The sequence below is a fragment of the Epinephelus moara genome, chromosome 13 (genome assembly GCF_006386435.1).
Source record: "Epinephelus moara isolate mb chromosome 13, YSFRI_EMoa_1.0, whole genome shotgun sequence".
NCBI classification, from domain to species: domain Eukaryota; kingdom Metazoa; phylum Chordata; class Actinopteri; order Perciformes; family Serranidae; genus Epinephelus; species Epinephelus moara.
This window is the reverse complement of record NC_065518.1, coordinates 12,792,083-12,813,766: the sequence shown is the minus strand read 5'-3', so window position 1 is coordinate 12,813,766 and position 21,684 is coordinate 12,792,083. Positions and strand designations below refer to the sequence as shown.

Below are 21,684 nucleotides of genomic sequence, written 5' to 3'. Positions count from 1 at the left end.
CGGGCTGAAAGAAAAAACAAACACTTGTTGATGCAACGCATGATGTAACAAGATTTCCATTTAAACCAAGAACATCATTAAGATTCAGTATTTTCATTATCACACTGTCTAATTTTGGGTTTGTGCAAGTCTGAGACACAATGTTTAAAAGAGCGAATCAAACTTTCTGACATTCAGGCGTCCTTACAAATGATAAAGGATCGCTAATGAGCAGATTATCCATGTTATTCCATGAGTCACTTGCTGCTTGAGAAATCCTCTTTGTTGAACTCCCCCTGTTTCTGCTCGTCCCTGTGATCTCGTGGTTGGTGGCTGATGATGAGGCGCTGCTATCCTCAAGCCTCTAACCCGAGCCATGTGACGTTTGCGAGACCGTCTTTAAAATGGGCCAGTGTCCTCTCTGGTAAGTAACCGTGACCCACATGATGTCCCACAATGCATGAGTGAAGGGTATTTACAAGACAGAGGAAACTTGCCTCGAGCTGCAGGCGAGATTCTGCTTAAGATTTTGTTTAGAGGCAGTTAAAAACAGATCTTCAAAGATACAACTGCGTCTAAAAAAGAATTGGCAGTTGCTTGGATGTTTAATGAATTTCAGTGTTTCTCAGCGGATTAACAGTCCCCAGATGTCTTTCAAAGCAACTTCAGTCCCACTCGGTGGTATAACATTTTCCACACGTCTTTCAAAGGCAGAGATAAGACAGAGATAACTTAAATATCAGTGGCTGTGACCTGCTTTAAGACACCTTATCAAGCTGAGGAGCTACACACAGAAGGAATATGCAATAGTGTAAGGCAATTTGCATCTTTTTGTCTGCTCTGCCTGGGAGATAACATCAAAACAAATCAAAAACTCAATTGAGCAAGGAGGACAGATTTGAGCAAGGTTCAAAGAAGAAGTTTGAAAGCAGCACCGCCCTCTGCTGGCAAAACTCCAACATGACAAGTGGAGAGGGAGGGCATGGGGTCATAAGTTTGAAAGACTACTCTTAAAGATGGGATGCAGTCGTAGGTTACAACATTTGTGCAGATAAGATGAATAGAGATGAGTGGATTCGAATGCGTGCATCAGGTGCATCCCTCTGATGTCTTTTATTGAGCACCTGCAGCTCTGAGGAACAACTCTTATTAGTTCAACACATCACTGCTCAGAGTAACAGGCTCGCTGAGGCTCCTATAGCTTCACCATTAAGCAGAAAGAAGGAAGGAAATGGACAGAGACCGCATGAATTCTAATTCTGTGGTTGAGCCAATCAGAGGAACAATCTCTGTGTGTTTTACCATGGGGTTAACACTGAAACACATCGATTTACAGGAACACTGACAGGATTAAAATAAGGTGAAACGTGTGTAATCAGTTACTAAATAAATAAGCAAATTTATGTAGATTATAACAAATGGTAGGCTACATAACACACTACATTCAATACCACCTTACTTTATATTCATTTTTATTTATCCACATGCTGTTTCCATACTTCTGCACTGAGGTGTATTTTCCACCTTTTAAAATATTGTTTTATTGTACCCTCCTCACTTCTCAAACCAAAGTCACGCCCTTATATGTTTACCATTACTATTAGTAGTATTAGCGTATCTTATTTTTTTCTTTTTATTTATTATCATAGATCCATATCATCCGTCCATCTTTATATACAGTCTATGATGAGGCTATGAGGCTAACTTCATCGGGATGGTTTTACCAGGATAGGTTATGGCAGGGTCAGACAAACTTTCTTCCACTTTTATTTGAATAGGTTGTACTCTGTTACAATTTGCCAGTAATTTACATGAAAAAAAAAATCAGATTAGAGGAACAAGAAAAGCAAAACAATAATTAAAAAAATTATAAATAAAACAGTGACCCTCAGATTTATCTTGTGAGCCAAACTTTCCTCCACTTTTATTTGAATAGGTTGTACTCGGGTAAAATTTTCCAGTAATTTGCATGAAAAAAAGCTTTGAGGAACACACACAAAACAAAATTCAAAAAGGTGATAAATAAAACGGTGACCCCATCTTATGACCCGCGCTACTTTTGACATTGTGCAAGTGTTGAGCAGAACCGAGCGGATGGGGAGAGTTGAGTGCGCGTGTAGAGAGAATCAAGTGCGAGTAGAGAGGGTCTAGCACGCGAGTGTCACAGCACTGTGCTTGCAGGGAATATTTTTCTTGCGGATACTGTTGTGTGTGCACATGGGTTGAGTCCATCTTTATATACTGTCTACGATGTGGACCCACAGAGAGATAAACAGTATGTGAAGCTAACTTCATCGGGATGGTTTTACCAGGCTAGGTTATGGCAGGGTCAGCTAAACTTTCCTCCACTTTTATTTGAATAGGTTGTACTCGGGTAAAATTTTCCAGTAATTTGCATGGAAAAAAAATCAGATTAGAGGAACAAGAAAAGCCAAACAAAATTTAAAAAAAAAAAGATAAATAAAACGTTAAGTTTATCTTGTGACCCGTGCTACTTTTGAAGTTGTGAAGTGTTGAGCAGAACCGAGCGGGTAGAGAGAATCAAGCGCGTGTAGAGAGGGTCTAGCGCACGCTTGTCACAGCCCTTTGCTTGCAGGGGATACTTTTTCCTCTAGCTAAACAGTATGTGGGGCTAATGCTGCGTTCGTTTTGTACTCGGTGGTCGGAAGTCAGAAGTGGGAATGACGTCACCTCCGAGTTGACAACAGTTTTTGCATTCTAGTTGACAACGGTGGACAAGTCGGAAAAAACATGGACGTTACCGTTTTACCGTTGGGCTAGCCGTAGCCACTGTTAGCAATATCAGTTGATAACAACGCTCTATGTGGCATTTTGCACATACAGACAGCATAGCAACATGCCCATGGATAAAAATTTAACAGTACTATGGGTGTGGCTGACCTAATGTAAAACAAATAAGATAGAATTGCTATAAACAGTACTTTAGCAGAGTGTTTACTCGCTATGTATGTGACTGGCAGCCATCATGAATTCGTAAGTCGGGGTTGATGCGGTTGCTCTGAGTTTCCGAGTTGGAAATCCGACCTCAGTTGAGTTTAAACTTCCGACTAGGAACTGGGAATTTCCGACCTCCGAGTACAACACGAACGCAGCATAACTTCATCGGGATGGTTTGACCAGGCTAGGTTATGGCAGGGTCAGCCAAAATCTCTTCCACTTTTATTTGAATAAGTTGTACTCAGGTATAATTTTCCAGTAATTTACATGAAAAAAGAAACATTAGAGAAACAAACAAACATATAAATAAATAAATAAATAAATAAAGTTTGTCGACCCTCAGATTTATCTTGTGACCCCTTTGGGGGTCCCGACCCTCAGGTTGGGTACACTGGTATTAGTGGATGTAATGCCCAAACGAAGGTCCTGTAGCTCACCCATTGTTTTATTTGTCATCCCTTTATGTTATACTTGTAATAATATGTTCATCCAGGTGAATATAGAGTCATCCCATGGTTCATGTAACACCGTACATCAGTCATCCAGCAGTTTCCGCCTCAGTATAAGCAGCAGTGGAAGTTTGAGCAGGACTCCCACTGTATGAACGCCTACAGGCTGAAAAAGTTGTGTTCCCGTCCTCCCCCTTGCGGAGCGTCCTGTCACTGGTGGAAAATGGCTGCTCGGAGTGGCTCCCCAAAGCCCAGAGAAAACTGAGGAGAAAAAAAAAGTCTCCATTACCAACAAGAGGTCACAGCTGGACCTTTTTCTAACAGGATACACGACAACTCGGGGACGCCTCGACACTGACAATGTCTCGCTGGGTTCCCACCAAGAAGGAAAAGTATGGTGTTGGTACGTAAGAAAACTTGCATGCTCCATCGCTAGCTCGTCCTACTAGCTCTCAGATTGCACAAGTTTGGGAAGGATTGTGATTAGAAAGCGACCGGCTGTTTGCTTCCTCGTGTGGGATTGTTTCTTCTACTGTCACATTTGCCTTAATTGTGTGAATGCAAATCTCACGTGTCGGGGATTTGCCAGCTAGTTTTGCATGAAACGCAAAACAAGGAATGTGTCTATTGTGAGGAAGAGTGCTGTGTGTGTGTGTGTGTGAGTGTGTGTGGATTGGGAATTGTTAGAGGCGCGCCTAGTTGTAGCGCTGTTTCCTGTGTTATGGGGCCTCCGCTGCAAACTAACCAGCTACTCACAGGCTAAACTTTTAACAGTATAGCTGATGGCTGTTTTGGTGCACTGCTCCGTCTCCTACACAGGGAAAGCCTTTGTTTGTGGTTGGTTATTGTCACTTCCTCATAATGGTTTGAAACCAGGCGCCCTGGCCTGAGAACACTGTCTCGTTTAGCTGCTACTTTCTCCTGCAGGGGATTATTCAACACTTCACACATATATATATATCTATATATATCATCACCAGAAATATCCTCAGCTTGTGTTACTGACTTTGTTTTGATCACTCATGTGTTTTAAAAACACTACAAGTCCAGCATATACTCTGCATCACTGCAGAATAGACATGAATATTAATATTGAGGCTATTTATGTTTTAATCACCCATCCTACTGCCAGATTGTACAGCAGTCATAGCATATGTTTTTGCTCTTTCCTCCAGGCGCGGATAAACCTTTTAATTTCAGGAACTTGATTTAAAAAATTTGCATCTAACCACAGGGTTTGTTTCATTTAAATTTTGGCCCCAGGGAGCATAAAATCTGTTAGCACTCTTGGCGTTAGATGTAATTTTTGAATACATATCCGTAACAGATAATACACATGTTTGTAATTACTGTAAGAGTGTTTTATTTTATACATTTCTCTTGTGAGAATTGATGGATTGTATGTAAAGAAATTGTAAACCACTCTGATAAAGGCAAAATAGACAGAGATAAGTAAGTATGGTATACTGGAGAAGAGTAGTTTAAAGGGACAGTTCACCCTCAAATCTAAAATACATATTTTTTCCTCTTACCTGTAGCGCTATTTATCACTCTAGATCAGTGGTTTTCAAGCCAAAACAAGACAAGCCAAAATCTCAAGGCACACCTGCGTTTATATCTGTGCACAATAACTTCTATGATGTGTGTTATCACTCTTATCACAACGTCAGACAATAAAAATAAAAAATATGACAGGTAGCGCCGCGTTCATGATACTGTCTACTTTCTCTTTTCTTTCAGCGGTACGTCGTCTTTGCTGTGTGTTTTGTTGTAATTTGCCCCGTACAAAAAGCAATCAATTGTCCCACTCACGGCTTTCTCATTTTAAATGTTATCATCCCGCACACTGGCTGCCAATCAGGGCTTTTGAAGTGTCACACACTTACAGTTCTTGCGAGCAAAAGGCGACAAATAGGTTCCCCATGAAGGTCTTTCTAGAATGAATTAAAGGAAATTACATTTTTTAGCTAGTGTTTGCCTCTTTATGAGGAAATGGTTGCGCATGACATACTAGCCCCTTTTACACTGCCAGATTTTGGGCCGGCAAACTGCGAGTGTTTAGACACACAGAGCTGGATTGGCAAGTTGATCCGAGGTAGGGTAGTCATATTGGTGGAACCCTTATAGTTAAAAAAAGACTGAGGTGGCCTTCTGCAACGGGAGGGGCTGTTGATGACTTGTGGGAGGAGCTGTTGATGACACCGCACGTGCAACCCACTGGTGGTGGATAAACAGGAAACAGCTGATAGCAGGAATTAGCGAGCAGCTAGTAGGAAGAGGGAAACACAAACCTGACAGACACTAAAGATGAGCAACTGGGGAGACAAGGAATTGCATGCCCTCCTTGTCCTCGCAAACAAAGAGGCCATTAACCGTCAAATAATGGGGACGGTGAAGAACGGGCCAACTTACCAGAGAATCGCCAAAGGGCTGACCAGCCGTGGCTTCCCTCCCACGTCACTGTTTACGTCACATGCTGAGCTACACGTTTTGTTACTTGCTCACGCCCCCCATTGCCCCGAAAAAGGCGCATTCTCTATGAACAAAAGTAGGTAGGCGGCATTTTGCCGCACTCCCTAATTTTGTTTTTATACTGCCAATGCTGAAAGAAGACTGATTGGGTTTTCCTGCAAATTTGCACAGTTCCTGTTTAAATAGGGCTACTGACTCAGTCAATTAAACATTTATTCTTAACTTTTTGTATAGGTCCAGTTGAATATTGCAATAATAATGCGGCACACCATTTGAGAACCACTGGTCTCGACTGCTTCGATGTGAGTTGCCGAGTGTTGGAGATACCAGCCGTAGAGATGTCTGCCTTCTCTCAAATATAGCGGAACTAGATGTCACTCAGCTTGTGGTGCTCAAAGCGCCCAAAAAAAAAAAATTTTGAATGACTCAACAGCAATGTCTCTTTCTATAAATCATGACCCAGTTACTTAAAGTAAACCACTGACCTTGTTGTGAGCAGTTTCATGTTTGAACTACACCCACTAGCCTTATCAACGCTTAAAAGCAAACATGCATCTACTTTTGAACAATAGGCCTGTGCTTGTGACAGCACGAGATGTAAACAGTAATGGCGTCCTCTTCAGTTGAGAGGTAACATTGGCTAGCTCAGTGGCGCTAGGTGAGCTAGTGGTAGATTAAGGTTGTGGTGCGATAACCATCTCAGAACATATCGTGGTGCCATGGTATTACTGAATTATTATTTCTATCAGTTACAATGACCCTTAAAGGAATGAAAACAGAGGGCTTTTTTCAATTAAACAAACATTTTATTACTGTAATTGAAACTTGAAGCCATTTTTTAAAATACTGTAGATAAGCAATATGCACAGTATGATAATTTCAATTTTCAAACCAAGGTCGATATTGAAACCAGCACACTTCCTTCAGCACGGTGATACAGTTGGTGGGTGTACTGCGGTAGAAAGAAAATAGTTCCCACGTAAAACTGTTCATAACAAGGTCTGTGGATTATCTTGAGAAACTTGTCATAACTTCTGGAAAGAGACATTGCTGTTGAGTTTTTCAAATGTATTTCTTTGGGGTTTTGAGCACCACAAGCTGAGTGCCGTCTAGTTCCATTATAGTCCAGGGAAGGCAGAGATCTCTACGGCCGATATCGCCAACAGTCAGGAACTCACACCAAACAATTTAGGTTGATAAACAGCACTACAGGTAAGAGAGAAAATATGATTTTTTGATTATAGGGTGAACTGTCCCTTTAACTTTGATGGACTCGTAATGGGTAGTGTGAAATATGAGGGGAACATAGTCATGGTTAAACATGCTCGCTGTGCTGTGCTTGAGTGAGTGTAATGGAACTAATCCTGATTTTTCTGGGGATCCCCTGGAACATCCTGATCCTGTTCACTCAGCACTAGTCACGTTTTTTTCCAGAAGAATCTGGTTTCACGACAATGGATTGTTATTTTTAATGTGTGCTATGTACTCGGCCGCATGCATACTTAGTCCCATTTTAGCCGTGTCCATTAGTAGGACGGAGGGCTTGCAGCTGCATGAGCGCTGCTGATTGATGGTTGAGTTCAGCAGGTTACACCAAAGCTCTGATTGGCGTCTCGGACTACACAGCTTACAAATGAGCTGTTTTGTTTTTTAGTCCAGACCACGCCACATGAGCCCGTGGTCACTCCTGTCTCTCGAACAGATACGTTTGGCTGTGGTCGGGTTGAAAATTATGCTATTCTGATGCTAATGATTGCCTGGGTATATTCTCAAATATCCATGAGATCTTGAAAGTGAAAGGTCTTCAAAAATCTTTCAAAATTCTCACGGGGCTCGCTGAATGCAGGAGTGGATGAGTCATTAGTCGAAAGAGAGGCAGCTGCCACATCACTGCTGCAGAGGATTGATAGGGTGCACAGCCATTGCACTTTTAATACTTCATGTGTTGACCAAGTAGCACTAATGAGCACTCTGTGAGACCTCTTATGCAGGCTGTACTCACTGTGGACCTATTCCTGTTTCAGCAAAACTTTTGTCATAGCATTTACTGCTTTCATAATGGCCCCATGGCTTTATTAGTGGATGCTGGAAAACTATCTCCTTTAGTCTTTTCACAGCAGTATTAATAATAAATGCTACTGTCTTCTTACATAGGGCATAGTAGTGATAATAAAGGGCTTTGTTATCATACTGGCAGATTCACACTACAGTATCATTGTGAAAGCAAGGCGTTGCACAGCAGCTAGCTCACACACAACAGCCAGTATTAGAAGTTAAACTATGTTAGATTTGTGTCAGAGTAATAACTGGAAAAATCCACACATATCAATGAAATATTCATGGTTTTGGATGTATCTTTTTTGTCTTTGCTGGTTGTTATGCTCCTGTGTGTGACCTCACCAGCTCGTTAGCTTCAGCAACATCAGAAGAGCTCTTCAGTGATCCCAAGTGATCAGTTGTACTTAGAGCTGGGTATTAGTTTTATATCAGTGTTGTAACACAAGACTAGATTGAGATCATCTTTTATTTTATCCGAACATCATGATCAGGGGTTTTCATTATTGATGAACCAGTCTGTTATTTTTCAGTTATCTTATTAATTGTTTTGTCCACAAATTGTTATAAAATGGCGACAAAGGCACAGAAGATTTAATTTAGAAAACAGAGAAATTTCTCACACACATATTCACAAGCTTGAACAGTTATTAAAATTGTTGAAAAATTGATAATCATTTCAGAGCTAGTCATGATGTAAGTGTGTTTTCCTGATCTTGTATTTGTCATACAGTGTTTTTAAGCTCTTCTGCCTTGGTCAAATGAACATTAAATGCATCTCTCTGTTTGGCCAAATAACAAAGTATTAGATCAAAAATATCATATTTGATTTTGTCAGAACTGCCTCACCCCAGCTGTAGCAAGGAACGACAACCTGCAAACTGTCTGCACATTGTGAAACCTCCCCTTCCTTGTTCTAAGTATAGAGTGGTAGTGGAATGTAACTTAATCAATTTACCTAAGTACTGTGGTGTAGTGGAAGGTATATGCAGGTATACTGGGTATATCCACCTCTTTTTCTTGCTGTTTTCAGTCTACAGATCTATCAGCCAAAAAGCCATTGGGCTATATAGGAGTCAGTACCCAATTCCTCCTTGGTAACCCACCCATCCACCAAGAAGTACACCCAAATGCCTACACGAAATATTGTCACTCCCAACTCATCAAATACTGACGCTTGGTTAGTGGCCCTACACGTCAACGCTCTAGGTAGCGTTTTGGATGCTCAGGGATGGCGTGTCAATTTCTTCTCGTTCATTGTGTCTTTTTAAAATAAACTTCTCTCTTGACCGGAAATGTAAAGTTTCCACTTGTTAAATGCAAACATCTCATTTCAAAATAAACTAACATGCTAATGTTTTTAGCACAAGCCCTATGGCATTTTACATTGTATAAATTAGCCTAGCTGCTAGCGGACTTTTCTTCCACTCATATGAAGCCAGGGACAACAGCAACATTTAACAAAGGTAATGTTACATAATTCGGCTCCATTACAACTCACAAGGTTCACTGACAAAACAACTGTCTTATACTAAACACGTTTTGCAAACAAATACAACATGCTAACGTTATTAGCACAAGCCTATGGCATTTTCCATTGTATAAATTAGCCTAGCGGATAGCGGAGATTTCCTCTGCTCATATGAAGCCAGGATAAATCACACACAAGACTTTAAATGCTATTTTGTGGAGGCTTTATTGTCTTCACAATCTAAACGCTTTGTTTCCACTGACAGGAGGTCTGTGTTGCTGTGACGTGTAGTTAAATATCTGGGGAGGTGCACATCAGGCCACAGCTCTAAAAAGTGCTGCTGGAGAACTTGTGAGTGAATGACTGAGGTGGAGCTGTGTGGAAAGTGTGTCAGAGGAGAGATGCACACTGGTATGCGTCATGTAACTCAACCCTGTATCGATATAAACAGTGTAGTCATTATATCGCCTACCCCTAACCCCTCTACTTAAGTTGAAAAATTTAATACGGCACTGGTGTATTTTCATGTTGTAATATTACTACTTTTACTTCTGTAAAGGATCAGAATAATTCTTCTATCACAGGCACACAGACATCAGTTGTACTGTAAGACGAGAACAAGGTTTGGTATGTGGGCACCTTGACTTGATTTCGGAAACTCATGTTCTTAATGCGTCTAGAATCCTCTTCATCCAACCAGAGGCAACAAACCTTATTGCTTTTTACATTGTTGGTGACGGTTCTCAGTCTTTTTACATTGTTACTCAGGATAATTGTCACCCTGAGGCATTAACTTCACTTTCTTCTCTACACAATGTCTTCACTTCTGCTGGCATTTTCAGAATGCTGCCCATCGGCTCACATTTAACTCGCCGATCTGGTGAGTTGACAGAAATCGTCGGCATTCATGAGGTGGTCGCGTACAGAAAGAATTATTGACTACCTTCAAATGAAAGTTGAGGTTTCGGGCTGAGGGCTTAACTTCATTCTTTGACCCCTGTTCATATCTTAAAAGAGGAGAACAGCGATCCATTCCTCAAAGATATATTAAAATCATATCTCTCTTGACCTTGAACTAATTTCATTACACAGTTCTTTTTTGTCAAATGCCAACCAGCCTGGCATAAATCAAAGGGATCAGGAGTTTTGAAGCCTAGTTATTCTTGTGGCATCTCAAAAGTGATTTAACAGGGCCTCTGGGAAATGTTTTTTAGCTGTCTCGCGGCTCAGTGATGAATTAACCAGAAATACTTTTTGATGCTAATTTCAAGTGTTGTCTCATTAATTCTGTTTCATCAGGATGTTGCTGTTCCTTAAGAGAGACTTCAGAGGGTTGAGGTTCTAGAAAGCAAACCAGGGAACACTAAGCAACAGGACTATTTACTGTATCTACACATCGCTGTTGAGACTTCAGCACAAATTACCCTTGTGAGCGTGTGCTGTCATGAGAAATGTTTTCCACCTCTCAGCGTCTTTCACTTTGTAATTTAGCTTTAAGTAATCTAACATAATACCAGCTCAGAATATAGAAAATTCCATGATTGTACAAAATATATTTAGTTCTTTTTCCGGCTTGCAGTCGCAGGTTTGGACAGTAAGGAAACGCTGCTTCCTGTAGGTCAGATCACAGAGTGGCAGCTTATCTAAGACGACAATTGGACACACACACATACACACACTGAGCTCTAAATGTTACACGCTCTGGTGTGGCTGTGATTCATATTTTTAAACTGGTGTGTGGCAGGCAGACTGCAGGCCAACAGGACTGACAACCCTAGACAGCTCTCATTTGGAACAGGTTAGCGGTGAGTGACACATTGGGAGCAGAAAATAGAGACGCAGTCGCTCCCCGTCTCTCGACTGAGGCCGTGAGTAATTTGTGAAGCCCCCGCCCTGCACCCAAGAAAACCATCTCCCACCCACAAAGTGCAGTAAGCTAACAAATATGGTTGCAATTAAAGAGCAGTCTGGGTTACTACATAAATTCTACCCATGTGTTTCAAGCTCCCTGCTTCGTATTTTACACTTCTCTTATAGCCTGGGCTGGAGCTATTTGGTGTGAAATGCTGGAGAGGGAAATTCGTGTCATTCCCTTTTATCAGTTTACTTCTTGGTTTTATACGCCGGGAGTTATTTTCATTACATTTCATTCAAAAAATGCCTCGTCTCACGAAAGGCACAATAAATATGAAAAGGGAAAAAGTGTGGCTCTTGTCGGAGCCGCACTCCCTGCCAGATATCGCAGCTATTAATTCTGACATAACAAAGCATTCAACAATATTAACTACACAGTGGAGTTTAAGAAGAAGGCACCTGATTCCTCTCTGCCTACACTTAAACTTTGTCCAGGAAAAAAAAAGCTGAGCCGACGAAATCGGAGACAGAGCGCTTTTACCAGAGTGAAATAAAGCAGCTGATTAATAGGAAGGAGCCGGGACAAGGAACGAGATGCTGTGGAGACAAGCAGAAGAGGGGTGTATTTTTTTCTTGTCAGGAGGGAAGCCAACAGTTTCATCTTTGTTGGGTCTGTGTTACACCCAGGTGGTGTTAATGATCGGCTACCTTTGCTCATAAATAAAACTGCACTAACAGAAATTGCTCGTATTTTGCAGCAGTAAAGTAAACGATGCACAAAGCCACAGTTTGATATGCTGGGTTTATTTTTGGTCATGCATCTTTCCTTCGGTGCGATGACCAATGTGTGTGTGGTTATGTTTGGTAAGAAGAAAGTGTTTTTATTAAGCACTGCTGACTGCCAGAGTCTCTTGAGTGATTGCCTGGAGCCTGAAAGCTAAGTTAACACTGTTATTTCCAGTTTTATGAGTTTGTGCATCACAGCGTTGGATTATTTGTTTTTGTCGGATGCTGCGTACACCCTCCACCTGGGAACTCATCTTGCTCTACCTTTCCCCCCCATTTAATACAAATGTGCTGCACTTACTGAACTGCCCTACAGATCTGTAAACAAAACATCTTCCTCTTTCTGTAAGCCAACTCTGCATAAACATTTGTAAAAATGTGTGACTTAGTTAATGCAGTGTCACATGTTGGGTGCAGATTACATCACAATTTGAGCTAGCTGTGCACAAAACCTTTGATTTATACATAGCTATGGGCGTATGTATGTAACTTTTGGAAGTACTTACAAATTGAAGACTATCACAAATGGCCAGTTCATTCAGGGCAAGAATCCAGTGATGGAATTTTTTATTTTACTTGGTATAGCACACAAAAACCTACAAAACCTTTTTTGGGTTACATAAAAATATTTGCAAAATCGTAGGATAATTTGGTAGAAGGACCTAGGGTGTGATCAGAGCCATGAGGAATGGTTAAAAATACTGTCAAATACTGGGAATTATATGAAGGAGGGTAGGGGGACATTTATTCAATATAAGTTAACTAGTCCATACCTACTGAGTGCACAGTTGCCCACGTACAGTTTCATATGGTGTGTGTTTGGGATACAGGTCATAGGAAATTGCAGATTAAATAGTCTACTGAACCCATTACGAAGAGCAATGTATTCAGACAGAGTTTTTGTGAATTTGATAGTACGATTGATTTATTGAAAGTACAGTAGTACCATTGCCAATAGTGGGATAGTTAGTGGGCTAAAACTGTACATTAGTAGTTGAGGTAGCAGGTTGAAAGGCAGATAGTTAAAGTCATTGCCTTATAGAAGCTCAGTTTTAGTAAGTTTTCCAACTTTTGCCAAGAGGGAACTTTAGATATTGGTCCCTAGATTATGTTCACTGAGTTTCATGCAGGTCGCTCAAACTTCCTAGGAAGAGATCGATTTTAAGTGTTTTTCAAAAAATTCAAAATGGCGGACAATCTATATAACCGGAAGTTATGGGTTCATGAGGCAAATTTGTTCCTCATGAGGAGAGGCATCTCTGTGCAAAGTTTCATGTCTCTACGACATACGGGTCATGAGATATGCCCATTCAAGGTTTGCAATTTCAATCAGTTGCTATAGCGCCCCCCTTTGGCCAATTGATGTAATATTGCTTCATTGGCATCCTCCCATGACCCTCTACCACTGTGCCAAATTTCACATGGATTGACCAAGTCAGTGAGGAGAAAAACATGGAACACACACCCACACCCACAGACAGAGTTTTCGTCATATACTAAGATGCATAGGTTTGGATTGGATGGGCTTGCTTACCAATAATTTGTGTTGAAAATGTCGACAGAAAAAGACATTTTACATGCAATGTGGGAGTGTAAACTTGTTTACCTACTTTTGCACAATGTACTTGAATACATACGAGAGTGGTTAGGTTTGACAGTACCTGTCTTGCCAAGATTATGCCTACCGGGAGATCAAACAGAATTGGCCAGTATATCAAAAAATATTACTTAGCAATGATAAAGGTAGGGGGTGTTACAGCTGTCCGAATGATTCTCAGATTGCGGAAAAGTACATCCTCTTCAGCTCTTGAAAAATGGATGGAATCTATTTCAGAAATGGTGTCACATGTGCTTATGTTTGCTGGAGTCAGTGATATAATTTCAATCAGGAGAGACAGAAGAATGACATAAAGATGAAGTTTAATGCAGAGTATAAGTGTACAGATTAACAGATGATTTGTGCTAATAAGATTTGGTGCTTTGACACCAGAGGGAGATTATTTGTGATCAAGGGACATCTGAGTGGCAGCAAGATAAATCCCCCCATGGAGTCTAGACACTGGTGGAGGTGGTGGTGGCTGATGACTCAGGTTGATGGCTGATGAGGCGAATAGAGGCTGCATCTGTGCTATTGGTTGATCGTGGAACAGCTGATGACTCGATTGACAGCCCCGAACACTGACAGCCGGAGATAGAGAGTGAGCATGGGTGCAAGAGTGAATGGCAGGGTGAGGACAAAAGTTACAGCCTAAGCATGAAAAAGTGTTGTCTTCCTGACTGAACTTTCGCTAAATATTTAGAGACTCGAATACGTTGGTCATTTACTCTTCATTGTCTCTGTATTCATTAGACACTGTCTCTCAGACTTAGTCAAAACTTTGGCCATCATCCTCCTTCTCCTCTGTCTTTGGAGGTCAGTATGACTTTGCTATTATTCATTCTGAAAGGGAATTATATATTAACTATGGGCCACGCTGCTTGGTGAGGCAATTCTAATAGTACAGCTCCCAATGGCTTGCTGTGAGATGGTGGCTAAGACAAATGACAGCTGGCCTATTTAATCAGTGCATAGCTAAGTGGTTCCACACTATTCCTTTTTGGCTCACCACTGAGACAAAGCTGGAACACTTCTACATCTTGTTTTAAGCGTCACTGTCATCCTAAAGGTTGAGACGAGAGGGAGGGGGGGGAAAGCGGTTGTGAACAAGTTAACCTTGTATTTACACAGGTGAAAATTTGTCTCTTTACTGTAACCATAGTTCTTTTACAAAGCTAGGATGTTTAACCTTTTGACAGCAAAACGTGGAGCTGCTTCAGTGACAGGGAACAAGTAAATCTGGAGAGCACTTAAAATTTAATGTCATGAATCAGGAATGAGTCAGCATCCTGTGAAATCATCATTTGTACCCTTTGTGTGGACTTTTTGTCCTCGTTCTTGATCTCAGCTGTTTTTGTTTTTGCTGTGACATCTGGCTGTTGGTGATAAATGCTGTCATCAATATGTAGCCCTCATGTTTTTTACAAGCTGTTTCTCTACATCATAGAAATAAGCTGTGTAGACCTGCAGTACGCATAAGTCATTGATGTGAGCAGTTTCATGGAGGAACTGTTTTCTTTCAGCTGAACTACACCCATTAACTGTATCATCGCGCAGAAGGAAGTGAACATCTACTCACCCCTTTAAAAGCAAACCTTTTTCCTTACCTTCATAAATAAGTGCCATCTCAGTGAGACAATGACAAGAAAACTGAGTTGACTTCCTTTAGCTAAACTATTAAATGGCTAATAGTTGCACTGGAGCTTAAATGTGATCGGTTGCCTTTGGTGTTGGTGGCAGACGGCTCGGGACGCATTTACCTGACCGAACCTGACCTGAATCTGAGACAGTTATAACCTAGCCCGGCCCAACCGTGACAGACTTTCTGATTTTTAAGTCTGAACCCGACCCGGGCTCGACGCAGCGGGTATCCACACTCTGAGACAGTGACACAATTTGACTCTACACACCATCTTTGTTGTAAAAGGTGAAACATGTAGGCCTGAGTGTGCTTGGACCTCCATGACAATCACAGTGGACCGTGATGTTACTTCTTGGCATTTTGTCAAAGGCACAGAGACATGAAGACGAAGAGACACACACGCACACACACATGTGGGTTGATCATGTATGATGGCGCCGTATGGTTGAGTGATTTATGTGGGTCGTTCCCGTTGCTCTGCTACACAGGCAGGCAGTCTCCAGTACCCTGAGTATTGATTGCGGACATGCCAAGCAGCTTGTGCATTGTCTGAAAAGAGTCCTGCTGTGCTGCTTTTGCTAGCTTGACAGATGGCTAATGGTGTGTAACATGTCAATGTTAAACAAAGTTCAGTGATGTAGATGTGTGTTATTACATAATTCAGATTCAGCTGGATGAAATTAATATATGAGGGCCTTTTAAGTGCCATATTATATCAGGCAGGCACTTAACATTGTTGTATGAAGTCGGTAGTTCATATTCATGGACTTCAGCTTAGTTTAACATCTTAAGACTTTCATCTAAAATGATCACCAGAATTGAACCAAATGTAATTCCCGGTGGATTATTAAGACAAAGCACTTTTCCTCTTTGACAAAGTCTTTAAAAAATGACTTTATTAGGTTGGCAAAGGAGCAATGACAATTTTAGCCACAGTTATTTGAGCACCTTTATTAGAATTTAATCTAAAGGAGTAAGGGGAGTGATCAGTCAATCAGGGTGCCACCATGTGTCAAAGGAGTTACAAATACAACAACAATAATGATTTTTATTTATCAGCAACTTTTACAGCACTCAAGGACACCTAACAAGACACAGTTAAAAACAAGCAGCAGAACGGCTGAAGGCTCTAGAACCCATGGTAGACAAGCAGGCGGGAGGTGATGTGAGCTGGATTGCAGCAAACTAGGGCTGCCCCCGACTAAGAATGTTCCTAGTCGACCAATAGTCGTCATTTAGGGCCATTAGTTGACTAGTTGCCTGCATGTTTATGATATTAATCTAATTATTAAATGATATACTTTGGGCGGGGCAACACAGTGGTTTGAGTTGAAGGTGTGAGAAAGAATAGTATCAGTAACACTGTTAACACTGTGCTACATTACAGAGAAATACAAAACCGTACTAATGAACCTTCATTAATATAGGCCTATATTTTATCTACAAGTGCACGTCACACACTGAGCGAGCCGCCTGTTAATGACGCTGTGGGCTAATGGGCATGTAGCTACTTGCATGTTTCAAATGATGCGTCATCTTTGTAGTCGACCAGTGAAGATGAGTTTACATATCACCTTGGGTTCGTCCTTCACCTTCTCAAAATGATCCCACACTTTGGATTTCCTGCCCGACATGTTATCAACTAGCCTGTGGAATAACCGCAGGTACCAGCCCTGGAAATTAAAGGCCGTACACAAGCTACGTCTTATCTGCCAGGAAACGTGAGGTCAGGCTCTGGGCGCTATTCTTGTGCCTTCTCTGTGCCAGCTTTTAAGCATTGTATAGCCAAGTTACATGAAATCCTGAGTGCAGAGCTGATCTTCTTCCAGGAGCTGTTTATAAGTGTGTAGGCCTATTGTCCATGGGACAGACGTAAAGCTCTGGGTAGCCCTGTGCTAACATGATCAACTTTTCTGTATTTATCAGACTGAATATTTACAGAAGAAGGGAAAGATATCTTTCGGCTGTGATTGGTTTGTAACGTGACTCCTGTCTGACTGCTGAGCGTGGCCTCTTCCTGTGTCTGTCCTTTCAAATTAAATTCCCACATGGTCCAGTCATTTAGGTTTTGGTTTATTTTGACAAGGCGCAGCTCCTAATAGAGTTTCATGTTTGTTTGTTTGCTTTTTTTTTCTCTGTGACTAAGCGACCAATGAAATCTTGCCGACGAATGACCTGTTTGGTCGACTGTTAGGGGGCAGCCCTATGGAAAAGAAACTACTAGTATGGAAGTGTGTGCAGATATGAAGGAGTTCAGAAAGAGATAGGGCTCTAGTTTCGCAGACCGGGCGAGGCGGGAGCGCAGCGCACCTGCGCTTCGCCAACTGGGTGTGGCCAGGTGGATTTTGAAAGTTTGGCACACCGTGCGCGCTGGCGCAGCAACTCCTCTTTCCCACCTCCATCCCTCCTACCTGCGCAAGTCGGAAAGAGGGAGGAGAGAAGGCGTGCCTGCGCAAGTCGGAAAGAGGGAGGAGAGAAGGCGTGGAGTGGGTTTTACTCAGCCGATTCACAGCACACCAATCAAATGAGCCCCTCTCCTCGCCCTTAAATGCGCCTCGCGAAGGCGTAATGAGAGTTTACTCAATTCGCCATGGCAGAAGAGAGCAGCAGCGTCAGACGGCCAAACTTCTCCCAGGAGGAAACTGATGTTTTGGTCCTGGAGGTCCAAGCTTGCAGTGTCCGAATATACGGAACTACGAGCAGACCTCCACGGGCTGATGATGCAAAGGTAGCCTGGGAGGAGGTCACCACAATTGTAAATCAATGTTGCGTTTCTCTTGTGCGCACGCGCTCTCTCTTTCTCTCTCGCAGTCTCACTTTGTTTCTTTTCTTTTGACTTTTCTAAGATGGCAGATGCTGAATATATACTCCCTATCTGATGCTGTGGCTGTTTGTGGTTGGCTGAGAGGGATGTGAACTCAATTTGCAGCTGTGTTAATCAAATCAGGTTGGGTTTCCATTACGCGTGCCAAACGGTGACAATCCCCTTTGATCTGACATCAGATGTGACGGGACAGTCGATATAGAGATACATTTATGTGCTGATTGCAGATAGTTGCATTGAATAGTGGTTTTTTTGGTATTTATTGCATCGTTAATGTGCCTGACATTCTGGAAACCTGCCTGTGAGGTTTTGGTGACATGTGTGCACTGTCTGCCGGTCAGCCAAACTTCGGCTTACACCGGCTGCGCTCCGCCTGCGCTGACAGTAGACCTGGTTTCAGCTGGCGAGCTTTTAGCGCACCTTCGGCGAAGCCTTTTGGCACGAAACTGTCACTGCGCCAAGCTGGATCTGTCGACACCTCCCCCTGCTGCGCTGCCACACCCATCTCAGCGCACCTCAGTCTGCCAAACTACCAAACTGAGCGCGCCTTGGGTTGCGCCGCTCGAAACTAGCTCTGCGCGGGGTTCGCCACCCTGCGCCGCGCTGGGAAACTAGAGCCCACAGTGTCAGGGATGCTACCCTAATCCTGAAGTATCTCGTCTCATAATGTTACCAATAACCACACTTTTTAAAAGTTATTGCTTTTGTTGTAGCCTCCTTGTGATTACTATTAATGCTTTCTTATCCCCATACCTACAAACTATCAATACACTGGAAAATTAAACATAACATTTTTGTTTGCTCCCATTTTTCAAGAGTTGAAATAAAAGATTTAAGACTTTTTCTATGCACACAAAGGACTTAGTTTTCTCAAAGTTTGATCACACTAGCACTTTGCCAACATAATTCATGGCAACTCAAGATGCTGATTAAACAGCATCATTACTACACAGGTGTGACTTTGGCTGGTCACAATAAAAGGCCAATCTAAAATGTGTAGTTTTATCACACAACACAATGCCACAGATGTCACAACCGTTACTTGTGAACTAAACATTCGTTTCTCCACCATAAGTATTCTCCAGTGTCATCTCTGGGAATTTGGCAGTACATCCAGTTGCTTTAGTGAGCCAGCTCAGGACTGCCACATCCTCCTTCTTCACCTGTAAGATGGTCTGAGACCAGCCAGTGAGATGAGTGTCGCTGAGACGGTTTCTTACAGTGTGTGCAGAAATACTTTGTCAAGCAAACCAACTGGGGCATCAGCTCTCCAGATGGCTGGTCTCAGACGATCTCACAGGTGAATACGCTGGATGTGGAGGTTCTGGGCTGGCGTGGTTACACATAGTCTGTGGTTGTGAGGACGGTTGGATGTACTGCCAGATTCTTTGAAAAGATGTGAAATGAACATTCAGCTCATGGGCAATAGCTCTAGTCGACATTCATTCAATCTGCATGCCGATGGCACGCTCACCCAAAACTTGTGACAACTGTGGCATGTGCCGTGTGATAAAACTGCACATTTTAGAGTGGCCTTTAATTGTGACCACTCGGAGGCACACCTGTGTAATGACCATGCTGTTTAATCAGCGTCTTGATATGCCACATCTGTCAGGTGGATGGATTATCTTGGAAAAGGAGAAGCGTTCACTAACACAGGTTTTAACAGAGATAACACAGATGTGTGACCAAAATTTGAGAGAACTAAGCCTTGTGTTGCATTTATACTTCTAAGATACCCAACCACGAACATCAAGAAGCACGTATTTCCTTAGATTGGTGTTTTTCTTCAGAGGAGATACAGTCATAAGAAAGAAAAAGCAGCGCAATTGCTTTGTGGAAACCAATTTTAATGTCTTGGAATAAAAAAACTAGAGGAAAGAACTGGCAGCGAATATGAGGCTCTAAACTCAGTCTGTATTTGGTATTCTTAACAACATCTATCTGACCACTCTGGCTGAGGCTTTATTCTACCGGAGTGATGATGAGCTCGCAGCTGAGCTGAGGCTGTGCCAAGCTGCCAGTGGGTGAGCTGACACCGGACGATCTGTCTGTTTCTGTGGGTCAACATGGGCTAAAAGGACCAGCTCCCTGGGAAGACTCACTTCCCAAGTACCTCAGAAGACAGAGTCTAGCTGTGAGCACTTGGCAGGTATGACTCGGGGTGTATGCATAGCTTAAAGATGAGCGCCGACGGCATCAACATGCAAGCTGTTATTAAAGTCCCATAAGCTGAGAGACATTCTCCGCTGAATATACTTAGTTTGCCTAAACTTCCACAGAGTTATGTTTTTTCCAGTCATTATACTGTATTGGTTTTGAGTCTTCTAATCCCACATGCTGAGATTCCTGCACAGCGGAAATCATAGGGCTCAACAACTACGAGGCTATTCAGGTTATAAAAATGTCAACATTAATATCAGCTGCAGCCCATATTAATGTTGCGTTTGTCACCTTTAAAATGTCCCGTGGGTTGTTTTGGGGACTTGTAATGGAGGTGTCAGTCATTGATTGTGGTCGCAGACGGACTCGGGATTGCCACGTGCAGCAAGAGACAGCCTTTCAGTACGGCTGGCATTTGATGAAATGGCCTTTTGTGTGTGTGTGTGTGTGTGTGGCTAAATACTTGATAAAGTCAGAGCGATGCAGCTCAGATGTTGGTGGGCCCCTGAGGCAGTTTTAGATTTCAGTGAGTGGCAGCTCTACTCTGTGATCAACCTTTGGGGATTTAGATGAAGTCGTCTCACTGCGGTTGCTGACACCTCAGTGTCCCTTTTGTTTTAAAAAAGAAGACAGAGATCGTGGAGACATGAAATGAATTTTTATCCGGCCATCAGATCATCTACCTGAACTTTTATACTGAAGCCCTCCTCTGTATTTGCACGTGTGTGCTGCATACAGCTAGGTCAGTTAAAGTGATACACATATCCAGCTGCGATTACTTTCCTGATCAAATTTGATCTATAAAACATCAGAAAAAAGCGAAATTTCCCAAAACTGTGACTAAAATGATAAATCAGATATCAAAATTTAAAAATTTTTTTCGTCAATTGTTTCAGTGCTACTAAACTGGCGTAAAAATCCAACATAGGTTGGAATCGGCTGCAGCTAATGATTATTTTCATTGTTTTTGTTTAATTTTTGTTCAACCAGCAGTCTAGAAATCCCGAAGATATTTGTTTATTATCATGTACTAGTCCATACCCATTGGTAGCTTTGTCACCTTCTACCTATGCCAATCCCCAATGTCTATGTGCAGTTTCACATACATTGACCATGTCAGTGAGTAGAAAAACCTGGGACAGACAGAATGACGGACTGACAGAATGACACACTGACAGTTTCTGTGATTATGTACAGCATACCATACCATGACTGTCAAACCAAAAATTAGAAAAAAACCCCCAAACATTGGTCCACAGGGGGAGCCACAGCGATCAGTAGCATTTTAGCCATTTTTAAGCATTTTTCTGTTGTTATAGCGCCACCCAGTTGCCAATTAGAGTTAAATTTCTCCAGTCACCTTGAGGCGTCCTGTTCTACATATCTACCAAGTTTAGTAAAAATCGATATGGCGGTTAGGCCTAGATAAGAAAT

General features: G+C 42.1%; 1 protein-coding gene across 2 annotated transcripts in view; it reads left to right on the top strand.

Moving 5' to 3' along the window:
• The first annotated feature begins 3,582 nt into the window (after positions 1–3,582).
• The window catches only part of dock1 (dedicator of cytokinesis 1), a 271,540-nt gene continuing 253,438 nt past the window's right edge, over positions 3,583–21,684 (top strand). For both annotated transcript variants that reach the window (XM_050059204.1, XM_050059203.1), the window contains exon 1: positions 3,583–3,789. In XM_050059204.1, the coding sequence (XP_049915161.1) occupies positions 3,747–3,789 (43 nt within the window). In that variant the 5' untranslated portion in view covers positions 3,583–3,746. The remainder of the gene's footprint in view (positions 3,790–21,684) is intronic.